The sequence below is a fragment of the Chenopodium album genome, chromosome 15 (genome assembly GCF_948465745.1).
Source record: "Chenopodium album chromosome 15, dcCheAlbu1.1, whole genome shotgun sequence".
In the NCBI taxonomy this organism is placed as follows: Eukaryota; Viridiplantae; Streptophyta; class Magnoliopsida; order Caryophyllales; family Amaranthaceae; genus Chenopodium; species Chenopodium album.
This window is the reverse complement of record NC_137848.1, coordinates 52,208,561-52,229,595: the sequence shown is the minus strand read 5'-3', so window position 1 is coordinate 52,229,595 and position 21,035 is coordinate 52,208,561. Positions and strand designations below refer to the sequence as shown.

General features: G+C 33.7%; 2 protein-coding genes and 1 pseudogene across 4 annotated transcripts; all 3 read right to left on the bottom strand.

The window, feature by feature from the left end:
• Positions 1-807: 807 nt before the first annotated feature.
• Positions 808-2,690, bottom strand: LOC145582562 (rho GDP-dissociation inhibitor 1-like). Of its 2 annotated transcripts, none has more exons than XM_081639546.1 (5): positions 2,227-2,690; positions 2,042-2,108; positions 1,532-1,756; positions 1,311-1,435; positions 808-978 (listed from the first exon to the last, which is right to left on the bottom strand). In XM_081639546.1, exons 1-5 carry the CDS (start codon positions 2,500-2,502, stop codon positions 892-894), a joined length of 780 nt encoding a protein of 259 aa, XP_081495672.1. In that variant the 5' UTR covers positions 2,503-2,690; the 3' UTR covers positions 808-891. The 2 variants fall into 2 exon arrangements, with proteins under 2 accessions (XP_081495672.1, XP_081495673.1); XM_081639547.1 differs by having other exon boundaries at positions 1,532-1,753.
• Positions 2,691-4,447: 1,757 nt separating this feature from the next.
• On the bottom strand, positions 4,448-16,461 carry LOC145583364 (phosphoglucan, water dikinase, chloroplastic-like). Of its 2 annotated transcripts, none has more exons than XM_081640599.1 (19): positions 16,109-16,461; positions 14,109-14,718; positions 13,101-13,187; positions 12,882-13,013; positions 11,309-11,434; positions 11,042-11,220; positions 10,270-10,354; positions 9,320-9,472; positions 9,168-9,220; positions 8,092-8,300; positions 7,876-7,994; positions 7,468-7,538; positions 7,230-7,347; positions 6,610-6,696; positions 6,449-6,535; positions 6,287-6,363; positions 5,949-6,114; positions 5,664-5,832; positions 4,448-5,540 (listed from the first exon to the last, which is right to left on the bottom strand). In XM_081640599.1, exons 1-19 carry the CDS (start codon positions 16,297-16,299, stop codon positions 4,636-4,638), a joined length of 3,624 nt encoding a protein of 1,207 aa, XP_081496725.1. In that variant the 5' UTR covers positions 16,300-16,461; the 3' UTR covers positions 4,448-4,635. The 2 variants fall into 2 exon arrangements, with proteins under 2 accessions (XP_081496725.1, XP_081496726.1); XM_081640600.1 differs by having other exon boundaries at positions 5,664-5,775.
• A 3,015-nt stretch (positions 16,462-19,476) lies between these two features.
• On the bottom strand, positions 19,477-19,845 carry LOC145581424 (14 kDa proline-rich protein DC2.15 pseudogene; annotated as a pseudogene).
• Between the last annotated feature and the right edge of the window lie 1,190 nt (positions 19,846-21,035).

Below are 21,035 nucleotides of genomic sequence, written 5' to 3'. Positions count from 1 at the left end.
TTTAACTCATTAATTATTATGAGAGCTTGTAATAATGTGATACAAAGGAAAATAACAAAAGTACGAACAACCTTTTGTTGGTATCCTCTGCCAAATCACCAAATTAACTGTGCTAACTTATAGCTTTGTTTTTTAAGTACTATACTTCTAAAGTTATACTGTATATACTTTGTCCGTTCTCTTTTAATCGCAACGTAAAGTTACAGATTCATTGCAACATTACTTTATTTGAACAATGATTCACTATATATAGGTCATCTTTGTGCAACTTTCCTATGTTGCAATTTATTTATTTATTTTTTTAAAAGAGGATGTAATATTTAAGCTATGTATGTTTGACCTTCGTTGGCACTTAAATGTAAACTTATGTAGCTCGTCCAAAACAAACAAAAAGGATTCAATGAAATGAATTATTGAAATGTTGAATTGTGAATAATTACTATTGAAATAATGATCTACAAAGTGAAAAAAGAAGTTGCAGGAGTTTGAATTACTATATGCTAATAATTATTTTTTAACATATTTTTCTTTGGTAGACCATATCAGGCTTGAAAAAGCTAGTTAATTGTATTCTAAATTATTGCTAAGGGTTCCAATCTCATGCTCTCTTCATGATTATAAAGCCAAAGTAGCCACTTTTATGGATGTAAAAATGATTACTGCTGTTAATTAATTATGAGATATACTCCTATTTATATGGGCAAAATGTTGATCTTTTTTGTCATAAATTAATCCAAATTCATAGGTTTTAATTGGACCATGAAATAGACTTTAGAGGAAAGTTTATAATAATAATTAATGGAGAAATAAAGCTAAATTTTTTTATAATTTTTCCTTGAAAATTAAGGCAAGATACAAGTTATAAAAATTACAAAGAAAATTAGGATTAATCTAGCATTTCTCTCTTGCTCCCCAGTCCTTTCTGATGTCAAAGTAGTATGTGGTATCCAAGTAACAATTGCCATCATCATCCACAAACTGCAAATATAAACACCAAAATTAGGTAAAATAAATCAAATTAAAAATTATATACCCCTTTGAATAAACAAAATCATGACCATATTGTGTCATCAATGATCCCGCTATTTTTTTTCCACAGGTGACAAATAAGTCGTTTGGATCAATATAGTTCGGTTTATTAATGGAAATTTTAGGTTAAATCATAGTCAAGCCTAGATAAATGAAAAACCAACCAATATTGGTGTTAATTACTTTTAATCAAACTTTAATTTGGTTTCTAGTTTTGGGTATAGACGTATAATTTTGTTTCAGGTACACGTCAGTTTTGTCAAGTCTAGGAACAAACTTACCTTAGATCGAACAAGAAAAGGACCCCTTGCAAAGAACCCAGAAGGTGTTGTTCCTTCTTCTAACTCAAAGGTATATTGTTCTTGTCTTGGGCTAAATGTGCCTACCAATTTCTTTGTTTGGTGCACTGCAAAATTCACATAAAAAAAATTTAACACATACAACCAAAAATAACAGCACAATATTTAAAAAATTTATGTATAAACTCCTTATCCTATTTTACCTCTAATTCCAGACTTCCAGACCATGTATGTGTATGCAAGATTTTTAACAACATTTTTGGTCACGGTAAACAGGAATTTGATGCGGTATTTGCTTCCTTCCTTGAGGGTGAAAAGTGTTGCCTTAGAAGTTGTTGATGGAAATGGGATTGGCAACACTACATCGGCTCGACCAGGGGAAAGAACTGATAGGCTCAGTATCTGAACTTCTGGTGTTTTGTTCTCTGCTAGTTCATGTAACAAAGAGAAGAAAAAATAATCAATTTCAAAAGTCAGAAAAATACTCATTTTAGTTACTAGGAACAAGATTATTATAACATAAAGTGTCAAGTTTTTCTGCAGGACTAGTCATGTTGTTCCTTGTTACTGATTTCAGAAATTTAGACAAGTTCGGAAAAGATCAGATATGTTAAGTGATTCAGTTAAGTTCAGCATATCAGGTTTCGAAAATTTCAGAACAATTTGGAATAATGATAGGAAGATTACAAGAATTAGCTAAATTTGTTTATTACCTTCTACTGCTGTAAGGTCAATGCTCCCAAGAAGTTGTTGCTTCTGATTGCTTAAGCTTTCATCATCCTTCAGTATAGCAGCACAGAAGTAACATATTAGAAAATCGAATCATAAACCATTACTATTTTAAGAAACGTGACTACTAAATTACTAATTCAAGGAAGACAAGGAGAAGGAGCTAGACCTTATCATCCTTCTCAAGCTGCTCGTCGTTCTTAAAATTTTCAGACTTCAAACAGGCATCATCATCGCGCTTGACTTCAGAGTTTTCTTCAGTATGATCAGTCTTTTTGCTGATTTCTTTGATCAAATCCTTGCAAATGTCTGTGTTTTCATTCAACTCGCAGCCTAAGCTCTCCATGATCTTATCAGGTTTTTTCTCTACTTCCTTCTTCATGTTAGCAGAGAGAATAATCCCAGAATTTTGGGAGGGAGAAATAGTTCCTACAACAGCAGACATTATACTTTTGAAAACTAACACTTAAACAGAAATACAGGGTTTTTGCTCTGTGTTGTGCTGTGAGGTTGAAATTGTCCTGTATTTAAGGCATTCAAGAATTATTTATTTAATTGTGCAAGTTATGATCATGATGAAACCATATGGCATGTGGGTTCAAAAGTTGTGAAATATGGTAGCTTTGTATTAAAGGCAAGCAGCAAAAGCAAGTAACATAGGATATGTGTATAAATTTTCTCTATTCGTGTAACTGTTAGACAACTAACAATGGTACCACATCATTTTCCGCAAAAGAATTAAAGACTAACTTGACTTTCACCCTTATAATGAAGAATATTGTAGCCATTTAATGAAGGGCGTTTGTGTCACTTCAACCATTTTGTTACTTGAATAACAAAGGATTGTATCGGAGCATTTTATACCGAAAAAGGAGTGTTAAAAGAGTAAGGCTAAATGGCTAACTGTTAGTCACCTAACACTCAATAAAATAATTAAAACGCCAAAAGTTTTTCTAATATTCGAAGCCCTTCTCATGTTCAAGTTATATTTTTGTCGATTCGATAGATTAGTGTCTTTAGGTGATTAACATGTTAACCATTTTGAGTATCTTAAAATTGAAAAAAAAGGCAACAAATCAAGAGTACGGATGCAAATGAGTTACACTAATGCTGCAGAAAAAATGAAAAGTTAGGTAGCAATCCCAAGAACTAAATCCAGTACATATTCCCTAGTGATTATGGTAATTGATTAATGACAGGTTACCAGTGACTAAGTGACCCTAATGATGATGAAAAACCTCATATTAAATAAAATTTAAATGGGGGTCCATTTCCTCATTAACTTTTTCATATAATGCAAAGCACTTCAGGAATATTTATTAGCTTATTATATACAGTAACCTCTAATTATCTTGCAGATTTATGGATTAGGAAATCTTACATTTTTTTGGCTAAATATTCCATAGAAGTGGTTGAGGGTTTTATGTATACTTTAAAATGCATTGAATTGAGTGCATTTTGCTTTTCTTAAGCTGCAATTAGACAATGATTACTGTGCTAATTGGATTAAATATGCATTTGTTAGGGAGGATTTTTATCAGAATGATATCATAGATTTTCTCTCAATTAGTATTGTCTGTCTCATTCTTCTTGTAAACTATGATGTTCAAATAAAAAAGCAAGTATTAATTTAAATCTGGTTGTTTCATGATTGACTATAATTTAGTTTGAATTGGGCTATTATTATGAACTTAATCAATAATGACTCAATGAATTCCATGTACATATTTTTTGTCAAGTTGAAGGCAAATTGCTCATTCTAAATGAAAGGTTTATTGGAAACAACTTCTCTTTATAGCAACGCAGGAGTAAAGATGCGTATATCTAATCCCTTTCCTCGCTAAGGTTTATTGTGATTATCGCTTCCATGGAAGATTAAGCTCCATACGAGGGTGTAGCACTTGTAGCCATTAGCCAAAGCAGTAAGAACATAGGAGGTCTGCCTTACAAGTTACAACATCCCCTATAGGATGATGCTTCAACTTAAGTACCACAACTTTCGCCACAGCTTAATTTTGCTAATTGATCACTCCGTCGAAATTCATGTCTTAGTACCAGTACATCATTAGAAATTATTTGTTCAACCATGGACCCATGGTGGCCAGGAAGAATCACTAAGCAAGTTAGACAAGGTTTCCGGGAGGAATTATAACCAAGGGTCCAGACCCTCAGAATTGGGAAATTAATTAGACAATAAGCATGTTTCTGGGTATTCAACAGCCTGGACTGTAGACTCTGGACCCACTGGCAGTCACCCTACCCTAAAGTTCAAAAAAATGGTTAAAGAATAAATAAAATATAATTTGAAAAAAAAAAAAAAAAAAAAAAGAAGAAGAAGAAGAAGAACAACAAGAAGAAGAAAAGAGCAGTTTACTCCAAAAGTTAGAGAATAAGGAATAGAATAGACAATTTTATTATCACACAAAACTTCTATTCTCTTATTTGAGTTTCTGAAGTTTAAAGATTCACTAGCTGAGTGGAAGGGGCTTTATGAAGATGTACCAATCCTAATATATGTAAAATAAGTAACAATATGATAATAATAATTAATCCAATACCATGAGTAGATATGAACAGCTTAGAGAGGTTGAGGGCGTGTTTGAACGATGTAAACATCATTGCCAACCAAGCATCCTTCAACATCCTGAGGGCAACCGAATTTCCTCTCCAGGAAAAACCCAACAGCACAGAGTCGCTGACCAAGCTGCTTTCTGAAAACAGTATCAACAGTCAGTGGTTTCTTGCTGTAATCTACAGTCAAACGAATAACTTTGCCGTCAGCAGGTCCTGCTCTGCCCACTAGCATCTCTTCACTGAAGTTTGCAAAAGCCAATGTCTTCACAGATCCGTCAAATTTTCCAGAAGATAGACGCCATGGTGTACCTCTGGTGCCTGATGCCAATGTTTCACCAAGACCAGGAGCAATCTCAGCTTCGACAACATTTCTGTCATTGTCTGTTGGAGAGAGGGTGTGAAGTACAAATGACAAATCTGGAGAAAGCATTTCTTGCACCAAAACTGCCATTTGGGCCTTCTTTTGGGGTACCCGTGCAGCCCTCCGACTAAGAACTGCTCGACGAGTGTATAGTGAAGCCCAAACCCTACTGACAGCACTGCCAAAGACAGTAGGGTTTGATGGACTGACATTTGGAATAGATTCATAGAGCCCAGCTGCTGACATTCCTGCCAAGTCTTCTACATTAGCACTTGACCGTACAATTAAACAAGCAGTGCTCGGAAACATTTCTGCTATATTTTGAATGACGTCCTTAGAGGGCTGTATGGAACATATCAGTTCTTGAAGTTTAGAACACAGATTGTCAAGGGCTCCATCTGCAACCTCTGCAGTTTCTATCTGTTCTATGTAGGACCTGAATGCTTCCAAAGACTGGTTAGCCTCTAATGCCAATTCCATAGAACCAAATGGGATAACTGCTCCTGTAGGGGCCTTAAATGAGGCTGGAACTCCAAGCTCATTGTAAACTACAATAACAGAAGAAAATGCAGATGTTATTATAAGTAAGGGTAAAATTTATTGCTCCAGTCCCGGATGAATGATTATTATTCTTCAATCCAGGAAAAGGTAAAAGAAGAAACAAAATACACCTTTAATAGAGGCTTCCGACAGAGAAGACAAGCGTCCACAAGCAGCAGCTTTTGCCCCACAAGTACGTGGCTCTGAGTCAGCAAGCAGAGTAACAACTTCGGAGGGAATTACCTGAACCAAAAATTTTTTGCACTTATCAACAAAAAGCAGAATGGCGTCTGGAATCACCTGAACCAAAATTTTCTGCATTTTATCAACTTAGTAACAAACAAAACTGCAATTTCATCACTCAAAGCTTAGGGAATAGGGACGGAGACACAAAAAAAGAAGGTACTAGATTAGACCTCGCTTAGCTGTGGATCTATGCTCAGAGAGGAGGAAGAATCATCAGACTCAACAAGCCCTGCTGTAGATGGATCATGACTTGGAGGAATGTCTATGATAGGATCATTATTTGTTTCACCAGGAGAACATGGTTGTATATCAACCCCTCCTGAGGATGCTTCCAGCCTGGAATGAATTACAAGGGCCCTCAGGAATACGGATCAGAGAAATACAAGATAAAGAGAACCCAAGGTTTTCACAAAGCAAATTAAAATTTGAACAGTGGGGATATTCTGATATTGCATTCAAATAAAGGAAATAAATAATTTGTTCAGTGGCAAGATTCAGAGAAAATTACCTGACATATTGTCCACTAAGCTTCTTGAAATACGAAGCTGATTCATCATCTTCGCAGGTGACAAAGGCAACCTTTTCCTGTACAGGAATATTTATGTTGTTACTCCCAGTTCTCGACCTTAAACGAGAAATAAAATTTGATCAGAAGTACATTGCAACTCACTTGTCGTGCTCGGACACCAAGATGGGATAAATGGGGAAGCTCTTGCAGGAGTATGACACCAGCTATATTAGTCCCAGCAGCTGTCACCTGCCAAACACCTCACATGTTACACATTCAATTTAGCCCTTCAATATGTGCTACAAATTTCTAGGACTTCATACCTCTTCATCTCCATCAGCTTTGCGAACAACAAGAATAACAGGCCCTGTTACAGATGAAGGTAGTGACCCAGGTGTAATACTATCAACCTAATTTGAACAAAAGCCAACACAAAAAGATCCACAATTAGTCAATTAATGAAATAAGATAGCAGAAAAAGCTAATTACCAGTGCAGTTTATGCTACAAGATCAACAAGCTGAATTCAAACACAACATCAACATTAATTTTATCTGATATCAATAACCAAATCAGGCATGGTTAAGTTGGTCAGCAGTTTTAACTTGCAATCAACCAGGTCAATTGTACAGCAAAATAACAGCTGGCAATAGACAATCATACTTATTCGATTTGACATGGCAACGGCATTAATTGTATAGAGTGATCTATAGAGGTGAAGCTCCATAGGAAAGGTACAACGGAAGAAAATTATCAAAGAGCCACAGCATATATCAATTTGTCAGAAACAAACTCAAGAAGAAAGGAAAAGAAAAGAATGGTTCAGAATCAAAAAAATCAATGGTGGGTAAGATGCTCCCAATTTTTAGTGACAGAGACTATCAAATTTCAATTGACAAACTCTGAACAATATATTAATGCTAAAGAAGTTCAATTGACAGCACCTGAACAATTGTTCCATAAGCAGTTCCTGGAACAATAACATCCCAACCTTGTGATGCTAGCAAAAGTCTGACACCTTTCAGAAGAATGGTACAGATTTTAGAGACCTGAAAAATCACACTGGGATAACATTGAACTGAAAGTTAGTAAAATATTTATAACTGAAACTTGCACCTAAGTCAACAAACTGGTACTATCTGCCAAGGTTTTCGTTTTCTAATGCTTGTTATAAGTTCTTACCCTGCACGAATCTCAGCCTCTGTGTAAGTCCTAACACTATTCTCAGCAATTCCTAAAGCTTTTCCTAGCATCTGTCAAACTCAAACATTGTCACATTAGATCAGAATCTTCAAACAAACTACACATAACAATTCATATTGAAGTGTTATTGTCAATATTTTCATGATGACAGTGATGTTCCAGAATCCAGACTCCAAACGCTTTTTTTAAAAAAAATATATATATATATATATATATATGCGCAAGAGTAACAAATGCATGCATCAATCGACCACTTCAAACTGAACAGAGAAAATAAAGAAAATAGGAAAAGGAGGGGCAATAAATTGTAAGATTTGTAGCCCAATTGTTAAAGAACAATAAAATCCAAGGCTAGCCATGCCAAAAGGTGCAATAAAATCACTCCACCTGAACTTTTTGCGGGAATATCTCAAGTAGAGAATCGGAGTATTCTTCAGTCAGCCTTCGTGATCTATCAAGAGTAGCTTTAAGCCTTAGAGCCCAAATTCTCTTATTTTCTTCCTTTCCTTTAGAATGTTCATAGAAACACGTCATTCCAATATGATAAACATGAATCTCATGATTCACTTAACAAAAAACAGAAAAATAAACTTAGAACCACACCTTCACTTTCAGGAAGACCTTTATCCTTCCACGCAAAGAGTTCGTTCCCAATTGCAATACATTCCTCTGACTTCCAGCCTGATAGTCCCAGCTGACGAATTCCAATAGCAAGGGCGTCAAGTGGTTCATTCCATGAAGTAACATTTTTTGACTCCACACTTTCAGCAAGCCAATTTGCACCTCCCAAAGAATCTAGTGCATTGAGAAATCTATAAGAAGAGATGGGAGTCAGTGAGGTACTGTAACAAATTAAGCTACAAATACGATGTATTAGACTAGCCTAGGGGAAAGGAGCATTTTTGGTATTGCAATTTAGGTTAGAAAAAATCTTGGGGAAGAAAAAAGAGTTAGTTAGAGGTGAGGAAGTCAGAATATGTTAAAAATAGGGGAGTTCTGTTGGAAAGAAAACAGGCAGAAAATAGTGAGTGAATATTAATTTATTTTACTGTAGCTAGTAATTGGGAGTGTGGAGCCACTTGGAGGACTAGGGTTGTAATTCCCTTTAGTAATGAATAATGATTTAATTACATTTCTGATACAGCCAATCATCGAATTCCTCTTCTTCTCCCTCAAATTTTACTTCTGAAATTTCCAGAGACTCTCAGCCTAGGATTCTTCCCCAAGGCTCCAACATACTACTTCACAATCTCAGACCTTTGCCAGGATTAGAAAACTGCCAATATTTTTCTCATAGATAATGCCATATAATTAATGATTTTTTTGGTAATTTACTGCTCATTTATCAATATCAAAGTTAAATCCTTCAAAAACAGAAAAATAAAAGTAGCAATTAAGGTAGATTATGTCACTGTCACAATCAAATGCATGGTAGTAGTATGCAATATGCATCAATCAGAAAGTAATTGTATGTTTATCCCTCAATATGCTCTCTCTTTCCACCTACTTGTTCAAAAGACGACAGAAAATTTTGAAACTTAAGAATTATACTCATCTGTTGCGCTGGTATCATCAATCTCTTGGGGGGTGGGGCACAGTGTTTTCGGAGATCATATCTATGGATTGCAATTATAATAAAAATAGTACTAACAAAAACCCAAACTAGAAAGAGAAGCTACCTGCTTAGAAGAACAAAAGAATAATCCTCAAGGCCAATCTCGCAAAGACGCCACTGCAACGGTAATAATTATAAAAAAGATGAACCATGAGATCATATCTATGGCTTAAAAAGTGAAGATGATTTTTTTTTTTTTTTAAATTCAAATTATACCTTTTGACGCATTGCAATAGCTGCATCAGATGCATCATTCCGAAGGCCGCTTTGAAGACCCTTCATCAGTACTTCCCTTAGTGAATTTAGAGACTGCATTGGCTTCAATAGTTTATCTACAGCTTCATTTGACCCGTTTAAATCATCCAAGCTCTGAAAAGGGGAAACACATTCTTTTATAACCAAGATCTAAGGGAATTTTGAAAAAAAAAACTTAAAGCAAAAAACTGAGATGTTTAATTCTTAAACTCGTCATTCTAGATTTCTAGATAAGTTTGCGCAAAGGTTGACAATATATCCTAAACACAGCTTTGAAAACACCTCCAAATATAAAAAATTAAGTTTTTTTTGAATTTTCTAAAAGTAGGACGAAAAGATGCACCAAATTTTATTCTTCCATGTATCACTCAACAATTACCTTATAAAAGACTTCTGATGTTATTCATGATAATATGGTCTTCTAATACAAGAGTTATAATCATAGAGTCATACACACATTTGTGCGCATGACATAAAATGACAAAACGTCCCATACAATTAGGAGTTTATTACATGCACAAATTGTATGACCTCATAACTCATTCACATATCATTATCATAGTCTAAAAAATCAAGAGCTAGAATTATTATCACTAATTCACTATTATCAGTAAAGTATAAAGGAGAGGTAACTTAAAAACCAAGTATTCAGATCACTTATGATCAATAGTTGAGGAAGAACCAAAAGGTCATACAAAGAATAGATATAAAAATACAATTATTCACTCATAGAGCTAATGCCAATAAAAGCACAAACCATAAGTGCACAAGCTTCCCCCGGGAAGGGGGAGTCATTCAGAAAGATAAAAGCAATATTCAAGGAAAAATTACAATTGCATGCTGAATTCGAGAATTTAATAATACCCTAGTATCATAGTACATAAATAAAGATTTTTTAAGAAAATCTGTACCTTCTTCTGCTGCAAAAATACAGTAAGAGCAGACAATCCTTTTTCATCCAAGGAATCCATGATTGATTCCAGCTGTTCAACAAGGCTGGAAAAACAGGGAAGGATGTGTTAGGAAACTTTAGAAATTTGAAGGATGCAAGTTTTGAGCAGTGAATGCACACATCTGAGCACAATCAATTTCAAATAGTTATCAGTTTACATATGGTAGTCATATAGCAGGTTCACATTCACAAAAGCATGCATTCCTCAAGAAAATGTAAAGAAGCAGCTAATAAAAAATGGATTTCTTCTCATCAGATACAGGATATCTTTATAATTATTTTTTTTGGGTGAAGGATCAACAAAACAAATAGAGATAAACCCCAATAGTTATTCCTAACTTTAGTCACTAGCAAGTAGCAACTAACTTGTGGGCTTCTACCTCTTAGTTTCTGTTAACTTCAATACAAGGAAACTTAGGAAAGGATACAGCAGGACTACGAATCTCTCCTGCCAAATGGGCCCGACAAACCAAAGTTACTGCTCCATTTTGGACAGTTATGTGTGTGTGTGAGGTTTATTTTATAGATTCATAGTCATGTGAAGTGATGACAGACCACTCTTGATATTTAGGGCTTCCCCCCAAACATAATGAAATCAGCACTGTGACAGAGCCAGATGGTTGAGTAAATAAATATTATATAAGAGTAAGTAAATGCATGCAAATACAAAATTCTGATGCCAGATTAGACATTAATAATTATGAAATACAAAGAAAGGTAGGGTCTAGCACCTTCCAGCATTGAAAAAATCCTTCAATTCATGAAGAAAATTTTTAAATTGCTCCACAAATGCATCATTATACTCCCCAGGGTTTTTGGTAATTCTTGCCATCATAGCTTCTGTAGCCACCAAATCCTCAGGGCCAGCACATCTGTGGAGCTTGTTTTGTATAGTATGCTTGATTTCTTGCTGATAATAAAATAAAAAGATGATAATTAGATAAGGACCCAATTAACAACCACAAGCAAGATCATTATCTTATAGAACAAAGTAGAACCTTAAGATCATGAGGGATATCATTACGATGAGCAATATCTCTAATTCGAGTCAGAGGAACAGATGCAGTGAATTCAGCTTTAAAGGATGGCAAGGAGGGGTGAATCTTGCGAATAACAAGCATCTCCTGCACAATAACACAAGGCAATGAAAAATACATCAGTGACACATTTAGAAAGGCTAAAGAACACTTGTCATCAAGGCCCGGCACATAGTTAAGAAAACATAAGGTTATCAGAATTCAGAAGGGATGAGACAATCATGACAAACAGATAAAACAACTGATGTATTAATTTTATTTTATTTTAACGCTTCCGGCTTTCCAACAACTCAGTTACTTTAATTAGTCGGGGATTCATGTATAAAGCCACACAGATATAACCCTTGTTGCTTCCTTGGAAAAAAATATATGTTCAAAGGTCTTTCTGTGTAGCAGTAAACCACATGTTGAAGATGCAGAGATCAGATGAGTATCTTCTATCCCCTTTTTTTTTTCCCCTTTTTCCCAGTTGGTGAGAGCCACGATGACCTGAAGCATTGCTTCTATAGCAGAGTTCTGTGATAATATTCCTGACTCTGTTAAGGAAAAATACACGTTAACTCAACTCAAATTAAGTCCTAAGGATTTTAGCTCATTAATGCCCAAAAGGAAAGTCCAGGTGACTTGGTTATCATAGTATGAGTCTTATGACGAAACACACTCACATAGTCGATGTGAGACGAGTATAGCATCTCAGACACCCAGAAACTCCCTTTTATGATATATGCATCAGGTCTGACTCCTAGGTAAATTAGGTCACCAGAATCAAGGCTCCGCACATTAAGATTGGGCATCAAGCTACTACCACTTACTTCCCCACAAAACCAAAGTCTAATAGTGTCTTGCTGCATTGCACTAAATTGCAATTCTCATCAGCTCACCTAACACATGAGGAACAAGCTAAACAGATAACAATGCTAGAGGAGCTAAAAATGGAAGATGAATGAAAAAGCATCGGATTGTTCTTCTCACCCTTACTTTCAAAATGTTTGACCAGAAGTACTAAGGTGTACATAATGAGTTTGCATAGGTCCCACGTAATGGGCCAAGGGAGGGCAAAAAGAAAATAACGTTACTTAAGGGGAATAAAGTGAAAGTGGATAGAGCTTAAGAGAATGGATGAAAATGGAAGGTGGGTGGAATTAAAAATAAAAAAAAAAAAACAACGGAAGCAATATTACCTAGTGTGCACTAAATAACACCCAAAACTAATTTAATGAAAATAAAAGAATAAAATTTTCTTTTAGGAAAGAAATGGCTATAAACGATAGACAGTTTGAAACCTATAATTTTGTTAGAAAATTCATATTATTAAGACTTGACAGAAGCAAACTAGCTTCCTACATTCACAATTTGCAAATGTGCTGCATCTGGATTTCTGAACAAGGTAGGTACATAATTAGTTGGAAGCTATCTGTTGATGCTTGAAGATATGATAAATATCACAGGTAAGAAGATTAAAACATAATAGGATGAAATAAAGGTGAGAGAAAAGAAAGTCTTTCAACACTTGAACATAAGAATACATTACTACCTCAGGGGTGGTATCTTTCCTGCAGTAAATTCTTTCCAGCTCACGAAAAATGAGCCTTGAAATCTCGGCATGCCTATTTGGTCGATGATGACCTCCATCTTCAAAGCAAGGGATTTGTCCAATGTTTATCCACTGCATGAGACAGATTAAATTTGATTTTAAGTTCTATAGGGTGGAATTGAACAATATGATACTAGCCAAAACAATAATGTGACGAACCTTAAGATAGATAGCAGAAAGAGTAAGAGCCTCCAAGCGATCATTATTATCCAAATTTTCAGCTATAAGCTCACGAACTACTTCAAGCTTGCATACACAAACAATGCAATATTAGTAAATTTCATTGCTGCAAACCAAATCAGTTGCATCAGTTTCCTACATCAATATTGCTCTGATGTGATAGATTGGGTTTCTGGAGATTTATTACACTTAAGTTTGCTCACAAAAGGAATTGTACATAAGATTTTTATAGTTCATATGAGCAAGACAAAACTCTTAGATAGCCAAGATAAAAACTTATCCTACAGACAGCAGACGGGTAACACAGGACTATGCAGCTGTAGGCCTATGCCATCAATCCCTTTAGGCACTCATTTACCAGGCACTCAGATTTTCACAGGTTCCAATTCTTTTGGGAAGACAGATCAAGGGCCATTTATGTTAAAGGGAGGAATAGGAGTAGCCCTAAACTTCACTACATAACCCATGACGAAGCCTCCAATATATCTAAAGGCAATAATTCCTCCATTAAAAAATAAAGGCTTTTTAGGTTGTAGCCCATAGATATAGAAAATGAGAAGGTCAATCAATCAATCAGTCAATCAAAACCTTAATCCCATAAGTGGGGTCGGCTACATGAACCAAAAGTGAGAAGGTCAATTGAATAAAATCAGCTTCTTTAAAATATTGCATAAACTGTTAAAAAAGGGTAATTTTGAAAGTTTGTATTGAATACTGCATTGCTTTTCCAAAGCTAGTCCTATGAGACCAAAGAATATTGCTGTACGCCTTATATAATGTAATTATGCATCACGTGGACCTTGGTGAATTATGATTTTGTACTACACACAGCACAAGGATCACACTTGTCACTTGGACACTTGGATGTGACCAGGTGCATCTCAAAAAGACATTGTACACTACAGGGTAAGTTTTTGATGAAATAAAGTTTTTCAAGTGACTACCAGATTATGTAGAATAGAAATTGGAAGCATTGACTAATAGTACCTTCCGCCACCAATTTCTCGCATTCTGGTCGTCTTGAACCAATTTTAGAGCTAAACCTTCAAGACCAGAAGTGTCCCACTTCCGGTCTTTCTCATTATTGTGATGCTCATTGGACCGCATGAACGTGGCAGCCTTCCCTTGCCACTGATCTACAAAAGGACTTGTCTGAACTTCTGAATCTGTAGCAGCAACGTCACTAACAACAGATCCATTATCAACTAAATCCTCAATCACGTCTTGGCTGTCCCCAGATTCAGCAGGTAAGAGCTCCAGCGTCTCTGATGTCATGTTCCAGTGACAAATTAATGTAAAATTCCCTTTCTCGGGAATCTGAAGTATACGATTATCTCCAGACTCCCAGGTTAAACTTTTATCCTTCCCCATTATAACAAATTTGAACTCCACAGAGTCCCCTCCTCTCATTTCAAAATCTGAAACCCATCCATTCTCCGTCCAACCCATTGTAACTGGTTTCTTCCATGATCCCAGTTCTTTTGCTGACCCCAACATCACAACACTCTCTCCAAACTGTACTTGATGCTCAAGCAGGATCCTTAACAGTACCTTTCCATGTCTAGACTTTGTTTTGCTTTCCATCTCTTCCTCCTCTCTGCCACCACAGGCAATTTACAATCAACTTAATATCACATTTTTTATTCACAAAAAAAAAAAAAAAAAAAAAAAAAAAAAAAAGAATTGGGGAAGAGCAATGATGATAAGTAAAGCATACTACCCAGTACCCACTCTGACATTGAATTACAACTTTACTTTAGTCCTTGATATTAGAGTTTCAAAGCACAAAAACTGTCAACCAATTAATACTAGTATACTACAGTGAAAATTGCTTTTAAATCGATCTAGTTCAGTTTCTATTTTAGATGATGGACAGCCTGAACCTCTAATCCTTTCTCAATCTTTCATCAAATGCAGGATAGCCACCAGAATATATGTGATATTTTTAAATGTACCTTCATCACCCCATGGCCTACAAGGTTCATGTTCATATTGAAACTAATGTACATTCATGATACTTCAAAATGCACATTTCCAAAGGCTAAGAGTCACAATACCAAAACAACTCAGTTACTCAACAGTCAGTCAGTCAACACTATAGACATGGAACTATGCAAGATACTATCAGAATACTAGTCTCACATTGAAATAATTCCAATAAATATATACTTATATCTCCTCAACAAGGAACAAATGCATCACTTCAATAGATAATTAGGTATGAATGCCAATGTACAAGCTTTCAAGGGACCAGGATTAACGAACAGCTCTGGTATATTTGGGCTTGAAAAATGTGTATATGGAATCATGACATTAGCATGAGAGAATAGTCTTTGTACAAAGTATCTCCAAATTCTTCACACATACAAATTATACAAAGCAAAATGACAAGTCTCTTTTCATTTTTATAAGCAAAAGTCTACAGTTTAGACAGAAAAATATGTCTTTACTCGTAAATTGCAAAAACAAATTTTTTTTTTTTTTTTTTCAGCAACAAAACCAAAATTAGCAACATAAAACAACTTTTCATCAAAAGATTAACATATATTAAGCTTTATTCAAAAACCCAAATCGACATCATTGTAATTCCAACTTCTAATTCATTTAACTGCTCAATACTCAATAGCTTACTCATTCCATTTCCACAAAATTAATCATAAATAATACCATAACAAGAAAAATACAATTTATAATTCCAAGTTGGCAAAATTCCAACAATTTTTTTTTATTATCACAATAAAGTATTCATATATATTGTACTCAACAATGCTTTATCCCAAAAAGACGGGGTCGGCTACATGAACCAAGAATCTATCTTCCATGAAAATTTCACATAATCAGCTTAACATAATCAAAGGGTGAAAAAACAAGACAACAACAATCATTATCTAATTTTATCAACCTTCATCAATCAAATTTACAAGAAAACATGATTAATTGAACGAATTCCAATCAATTATACCAAAAATTGAGCTAAAAAATCATACCGAGTTTGAACAGAGGAAACTCCGCAACAAATTCGAGAACGAGAAATTGATGAAGAAGGAAACTTGAAGTGTAATGGCCTCAAAAACCTGAAATTAGGGTTATTGAAAGTAGCAAATTGGCGTTGAATTTGCTGATTAATTTGGAAACAATTACTATGACGAAGACATTGTGTCACTCCTACAACCTCCATTACTGAGTCACTGACCGAGTGAGTGACCGAGTGAGTGACCGAGTGAGTGAGTGAATGACCGAGTGAGTGAGTAAGTGAGTGAGCAGAAGAAACGAGAAGTTTAAATCACTGAATTATTATTAATATCAACAAAATGATGATGAAGAAGACGACGACGTAAGGAAGACGGAGAAGAGCAAATCTCAAGATCACATAATATTTGTATGATTTATCCCTGATTCCTCGTTCCATTTTAGTTGACACGTACATGTATACACGTGCTAATACGAAATTTAAAAATTAATGTTCGTATTTCTAATTTTAAAAAGTTGATATTATGAAAATGAATTTTGTTAATAAGTGTTTGAGTGTTAGATAATTAATAAGGCAAAAGCTAATGAGTGTCCTCGGGGCGTTAGATAAGAGAATTAAAAGTGAAAATATTATAGTAAAATTAACATTAACTACACTAAATGACGCGTGATTTTGTCATGCATTTCTAACTTAATACTATTTCAACCAATATAATTATTCTTTATCTAACGCATCGGGAAGCTCGTTAGCAAGATCTAATTAATAACTATATTATTATTTAAAATAGTAATTTCTCCGTTTTTAATTACTCGTAGTTGACACGTTTAATTTAGGCACATATATTAAAAAGGATGAGATAGAATGATAAAATAAGTGAGGTATACTAGTAAATTTAAGAGAAAAAACTTATTAAAAAAACGTTCGTGTCAACTAAAAATAAACTTCCTAAAAAGGAATACGTCAAAACGAAAAAAACGAAGGTAAATATTAAAATTCTTTAAAAAAAAAATTACTCGAAATTAGAATGCATATCAAAATTACACGTTGATCGGTATAATTAAGTTTACTATTTTACTTTAATATTTTCACTTTTAGTTCTCTAATCTAACACCCCAGAGCACTCATTAGCTTTTGCCTATGAAAACTTACGAGATGTGATTATGTTTTACCAGTAATGTAAATAACAAATGGAGTAAGTGATCGAATACAGCTAAAACTGAAAACCCGACAACTTAAATGAACCGAAAAATATTTAAAATATTTATATTTTTGTAAGGAATATATATAGCTAATATGTATGTGTGTTTGATAAAAATGCACAAGTTTCAAATAATTTTAAGGGTAAAGGTTCATTTTTAGGGACCATGTCATACATTTTTATATGTCTTCTTCCTAATAAAAATATCTAGTAGTGCAATTTGTAGACTATAAAATGACTTTAAATTAATTATTGTAAAAAAGATCTATATTTATGTCGATCTTCTTCCCAAGAAGGAAATATGAATGACTCACTACTCACTTAAACGTGATCTCCTACAAAGCATGTAGGACCAAATTGTTTGGAAGCCTCCTATGAATTAATAATCCTTGATGTCGGCCAAATTTATTTTGGTTACTTGTGCATATAGGGCTTCTTTAGGCAAAAAACATAGTTATGAGAGTAATCGTAGATGTGGTGAGATTAAATGTTAATTAATTATTAGTTGTAAAAATAGATAATTGATGTTTGAGTGCTTAACAATTAGTGTTGGTAATAATATTTCGAGCAACTTTTTACGGAATAGTGTTTTTTTACTAACAGATACTCTCCATACCGAAAAAAAAAAAAAAAAAAAAAAAGTATTCCCTCCATCCCAAAATTTCTAATACAGTCAATATTGCACACATGCCAATGTACTATTTTGACTTTATTTATATAATTAAATATTAATTAAAATTATTTTAAAAATTATATTATGAAACTTTATTTAATATTTGTCTAACGACATAATTTATGATAAAATATGTTTTTATTATATTAATAAAAAAAAACTATGATAATAAAAGTCCAACATCCCAAATATTCTAGGACGGAGGGATCACCAAACACTCTTATAATATGGTATGTTGATCGTTTTAAAAACGCCTTGTTATTTTCTTCACATAATTCTAAAATACCTATTAATATGGCTAAATTTATGAAAAGAATGTCTATCTTCATATGCACACTCGTGAGATAGTGTTTGAATTTATCTTATCTAGACATATTTATTTTATAGGGTACTTGTAAAAGAGATTAAAGCCTAAATCAATTCATAAAACTATTAGGCTTCATATATGATTCTATGGGCTAAGCTATGAATACTTATATACTCATAAATTCATAATAAACAAGGAAAAAGAGAGCACCTAAGGTACATAATTGGTTGATTACTAGCCTTGTTTGATTCAACTTGTTTTCACTTATTTTCAACAAAATATAATATTTATGAAAGGTTCAAAGCAATTTTTTACCACATAATTTCATACACATAAATAAATTCAAGACAAAATAGCTCTATTACTTAGCATAAAGTAAATCAAACTCAAAGTAGTATATTAGTATATTAAACCGAAATAAGATGAATTAAACATAACCTTAACCTCTTACGAGTTTAGCAGTGATATGGTCGAAATTAAAATGTGGTCTATGATGAGCCAATAAGGAGAGGACGGCCAAACATTCGGTTAAAATTTTGCTCAAATTTATGTTGGGCCATATTGGGCTTTTCAGATGCAACACATTTCAAAAAGTAAAATCCATTCCTAAAGCCAAAAAACAAGCCCAGTTGTTTTTCATTGTCCACGAATATATAATTGCTTGCTTATTAACTCAGATTCTCAGTGAAATTCTATTTTCTCTAAATTATTTTATGATAATATTTCCTGTTCCTCTATTTTATAAATTCTACGTATGTATTGCTGTTTGCTACATAATTACATAAATAGTCTCATGCTTCCTAACTCAAAACTTTACCAATTAACATCTTTAGATATATATAAATAAAAATACTACGTATAATATAATGAGGTTAAACTTGAATTATTTTTTCCAGATGTATAAATCATAATAAATGATCAATAATGTGTGAAATAATGTGTGAAAATGAGGGCGTAATTTATTAATTAAAAGTGATCGCTAACTCACTACTTCGTAGATCCAACAATTATGCTCGTAAAATTTAGCTATGTGATGTTATTTTACGACAAAAACAAAAAGACCTATAAAGCTTAATTGAAAGTATGAGTGTACGACTATACATGTTAACATGTATGGAAATGGTTCCTTTCACATGTTTTCCTAAAAAATAAGGATAACAATACAAATACGAAGTATTAATGTAGTATTTAAGAAGAACGAGTAATCTACGTCTGAAGTGGAGGGCAATGGAAGCCATTAGGGAGCTCGCTACCACAAAAGTTGATAAGAGCATTGAGAGCAACATTGAGGTCAAGGTTAACAAGACCTAAGACGTTGGCATGAACCGTGGTGCAAAGGCAAGTAGAAGCATTAAGGCTAATTAGGTTACCCACAATGCTACAACATGAATCCCTCTTAGAAGATCCAATGCGAAGGTGAACAATATCAAGTACATCTGCGCACACATTCAACTCAAGGGCATCCGAGGGGCAAGAGTTAAGAGATTGGGCCACATCTGTAGCGAAAGCAAAACTAAACAAAACAAGGTTCAATATAAGAAAGAGAGCGATTGAGGTTGTGCTTCTAGAGGCCATTTTGCAATAATTTAACTTGGACATCAAAGCTTGCTTCAATAAAATAAGCCTAAGTAACACAAACAATTTAATTGTTTTGATGCTGAAAACTTGAAAAATAATGGAGTTATTACAATATTACTTATAGATGATTTCAAAGTAATAGATGATGTATTAATGATTCAAGACACTGAGTTGGCTAGATGAGTATGAAATATGAAAGGATTAGATAATGTTAAGCATATTTTAGGTTGGCAAATAGTTGTAACGTCGAAGAGTTGAACTAGTGAATCGAGATCAAAATTCTAAACAACATATCATGATATACGTATAATGCTATTTTTAGCATGTAACAACGCAAGAGGCCATGCAGTAATTATTTTGCTAAAATTAGATCAAACACAAAACGACATTGTGGTACATACACACATCATAGTACCATACGACTCCCTTTGATCCTTTTATTTTTTCATATAAAATCTTTTTGTAAGACAAGAAAAGTCAAAATGAAAAAAAAAAAAAAAAAAAAAAAAAAAACATAGTAAAAGAGATCAGAGGGAGTAAAAGTGGTCGAGAAAGAAATTAATGTCTTTCAAGAATGAACAATGGTTTCTCGATCTATTTCTTCATACTACTAGGTTATCAAAAAATTTATGAACACATGTAGTAAGACAAGTTACATTTTGGAATAATAACCATCTACATCTACAAGAAAATTTACATCACGTATGTACAATTATTACTTGTACAAAATAAAGTTCATGTTGTTAATAGAAATTGTACATCAAATCGTACAAAACAAAATTGTACAAAATAAAGTTCATGTTGTTAATAGAAATTGTACATCAAATCGTACAAAACAATCACGCAAGATTACACTAGGTGAAAATGTGTTTGATTTAGTTCGATAGTGTTTAATTTTCTATAAGAATATCAATATATATGACCATCAAATTAAGTTTAAGTACAAAAAAGTCATTAATTTAAACGTATGGTATTTAGTATTTACCATATAAAGCAGCAGATAGGACATAATTGATTTATTGCATGTACAGTTCTTCAAATAGTTACGAGTCATACGACAAAGCAAGCATTCAATACATTACGTACGCTCGCTTTATGCATCAATTATGAAACTCAAGTACTATATATAGAAAAAACTATAAACCAACAATGAAAAAAATCACCTAATAAGCATATTATTGATCTTG

Bases quoted from the DNA above. Each gene is read 5' to 3' on its own strand.
- LOC145583364 (XM_081640599.1), bottom strand. From the start codon at position 16,299: ATGGAGGTTGTAGGAGTGACACAATGTCTTCGTCATAGTAATTGTTTC. The intron at 9,221-9,319 runs GTATAATTTGAA...TTACCGTTGCAG, and splicing joins CTATTGCAATGCGTCAAAAG to TGGCGTCTTTGCGAGATTGG. The intron at 5,541-5,663 runs GTGTATTTTGTT...CTGTTATTGTAG, and splicing joins GTCGGAAGCCTCTATTAAAG to TTTACAATGAGCTTGGAGTT.
- LOC145582562 (XM_081639546.1), bottom strand. From the start codon at position 2,502: ATGTCTGCTGTTGTAGGAACTATTTCTCCCTCCCAAAATTCTGGGATT. The intron at 1,436-1,531 runs GTAAAATAGGAT...TGAATTTTGCAG, and splicing joins CTGGAAGTCTGGAATTAGAG to TGCACCAAACAAAGAAATTG. The intron at 979-1,310 runs GTAAGTTTGTTC...TTATATTTGCAG, and splicing joins CTTTTCTTGTTCGATCTAAG to TTTGTGGATGATGATGGCAA.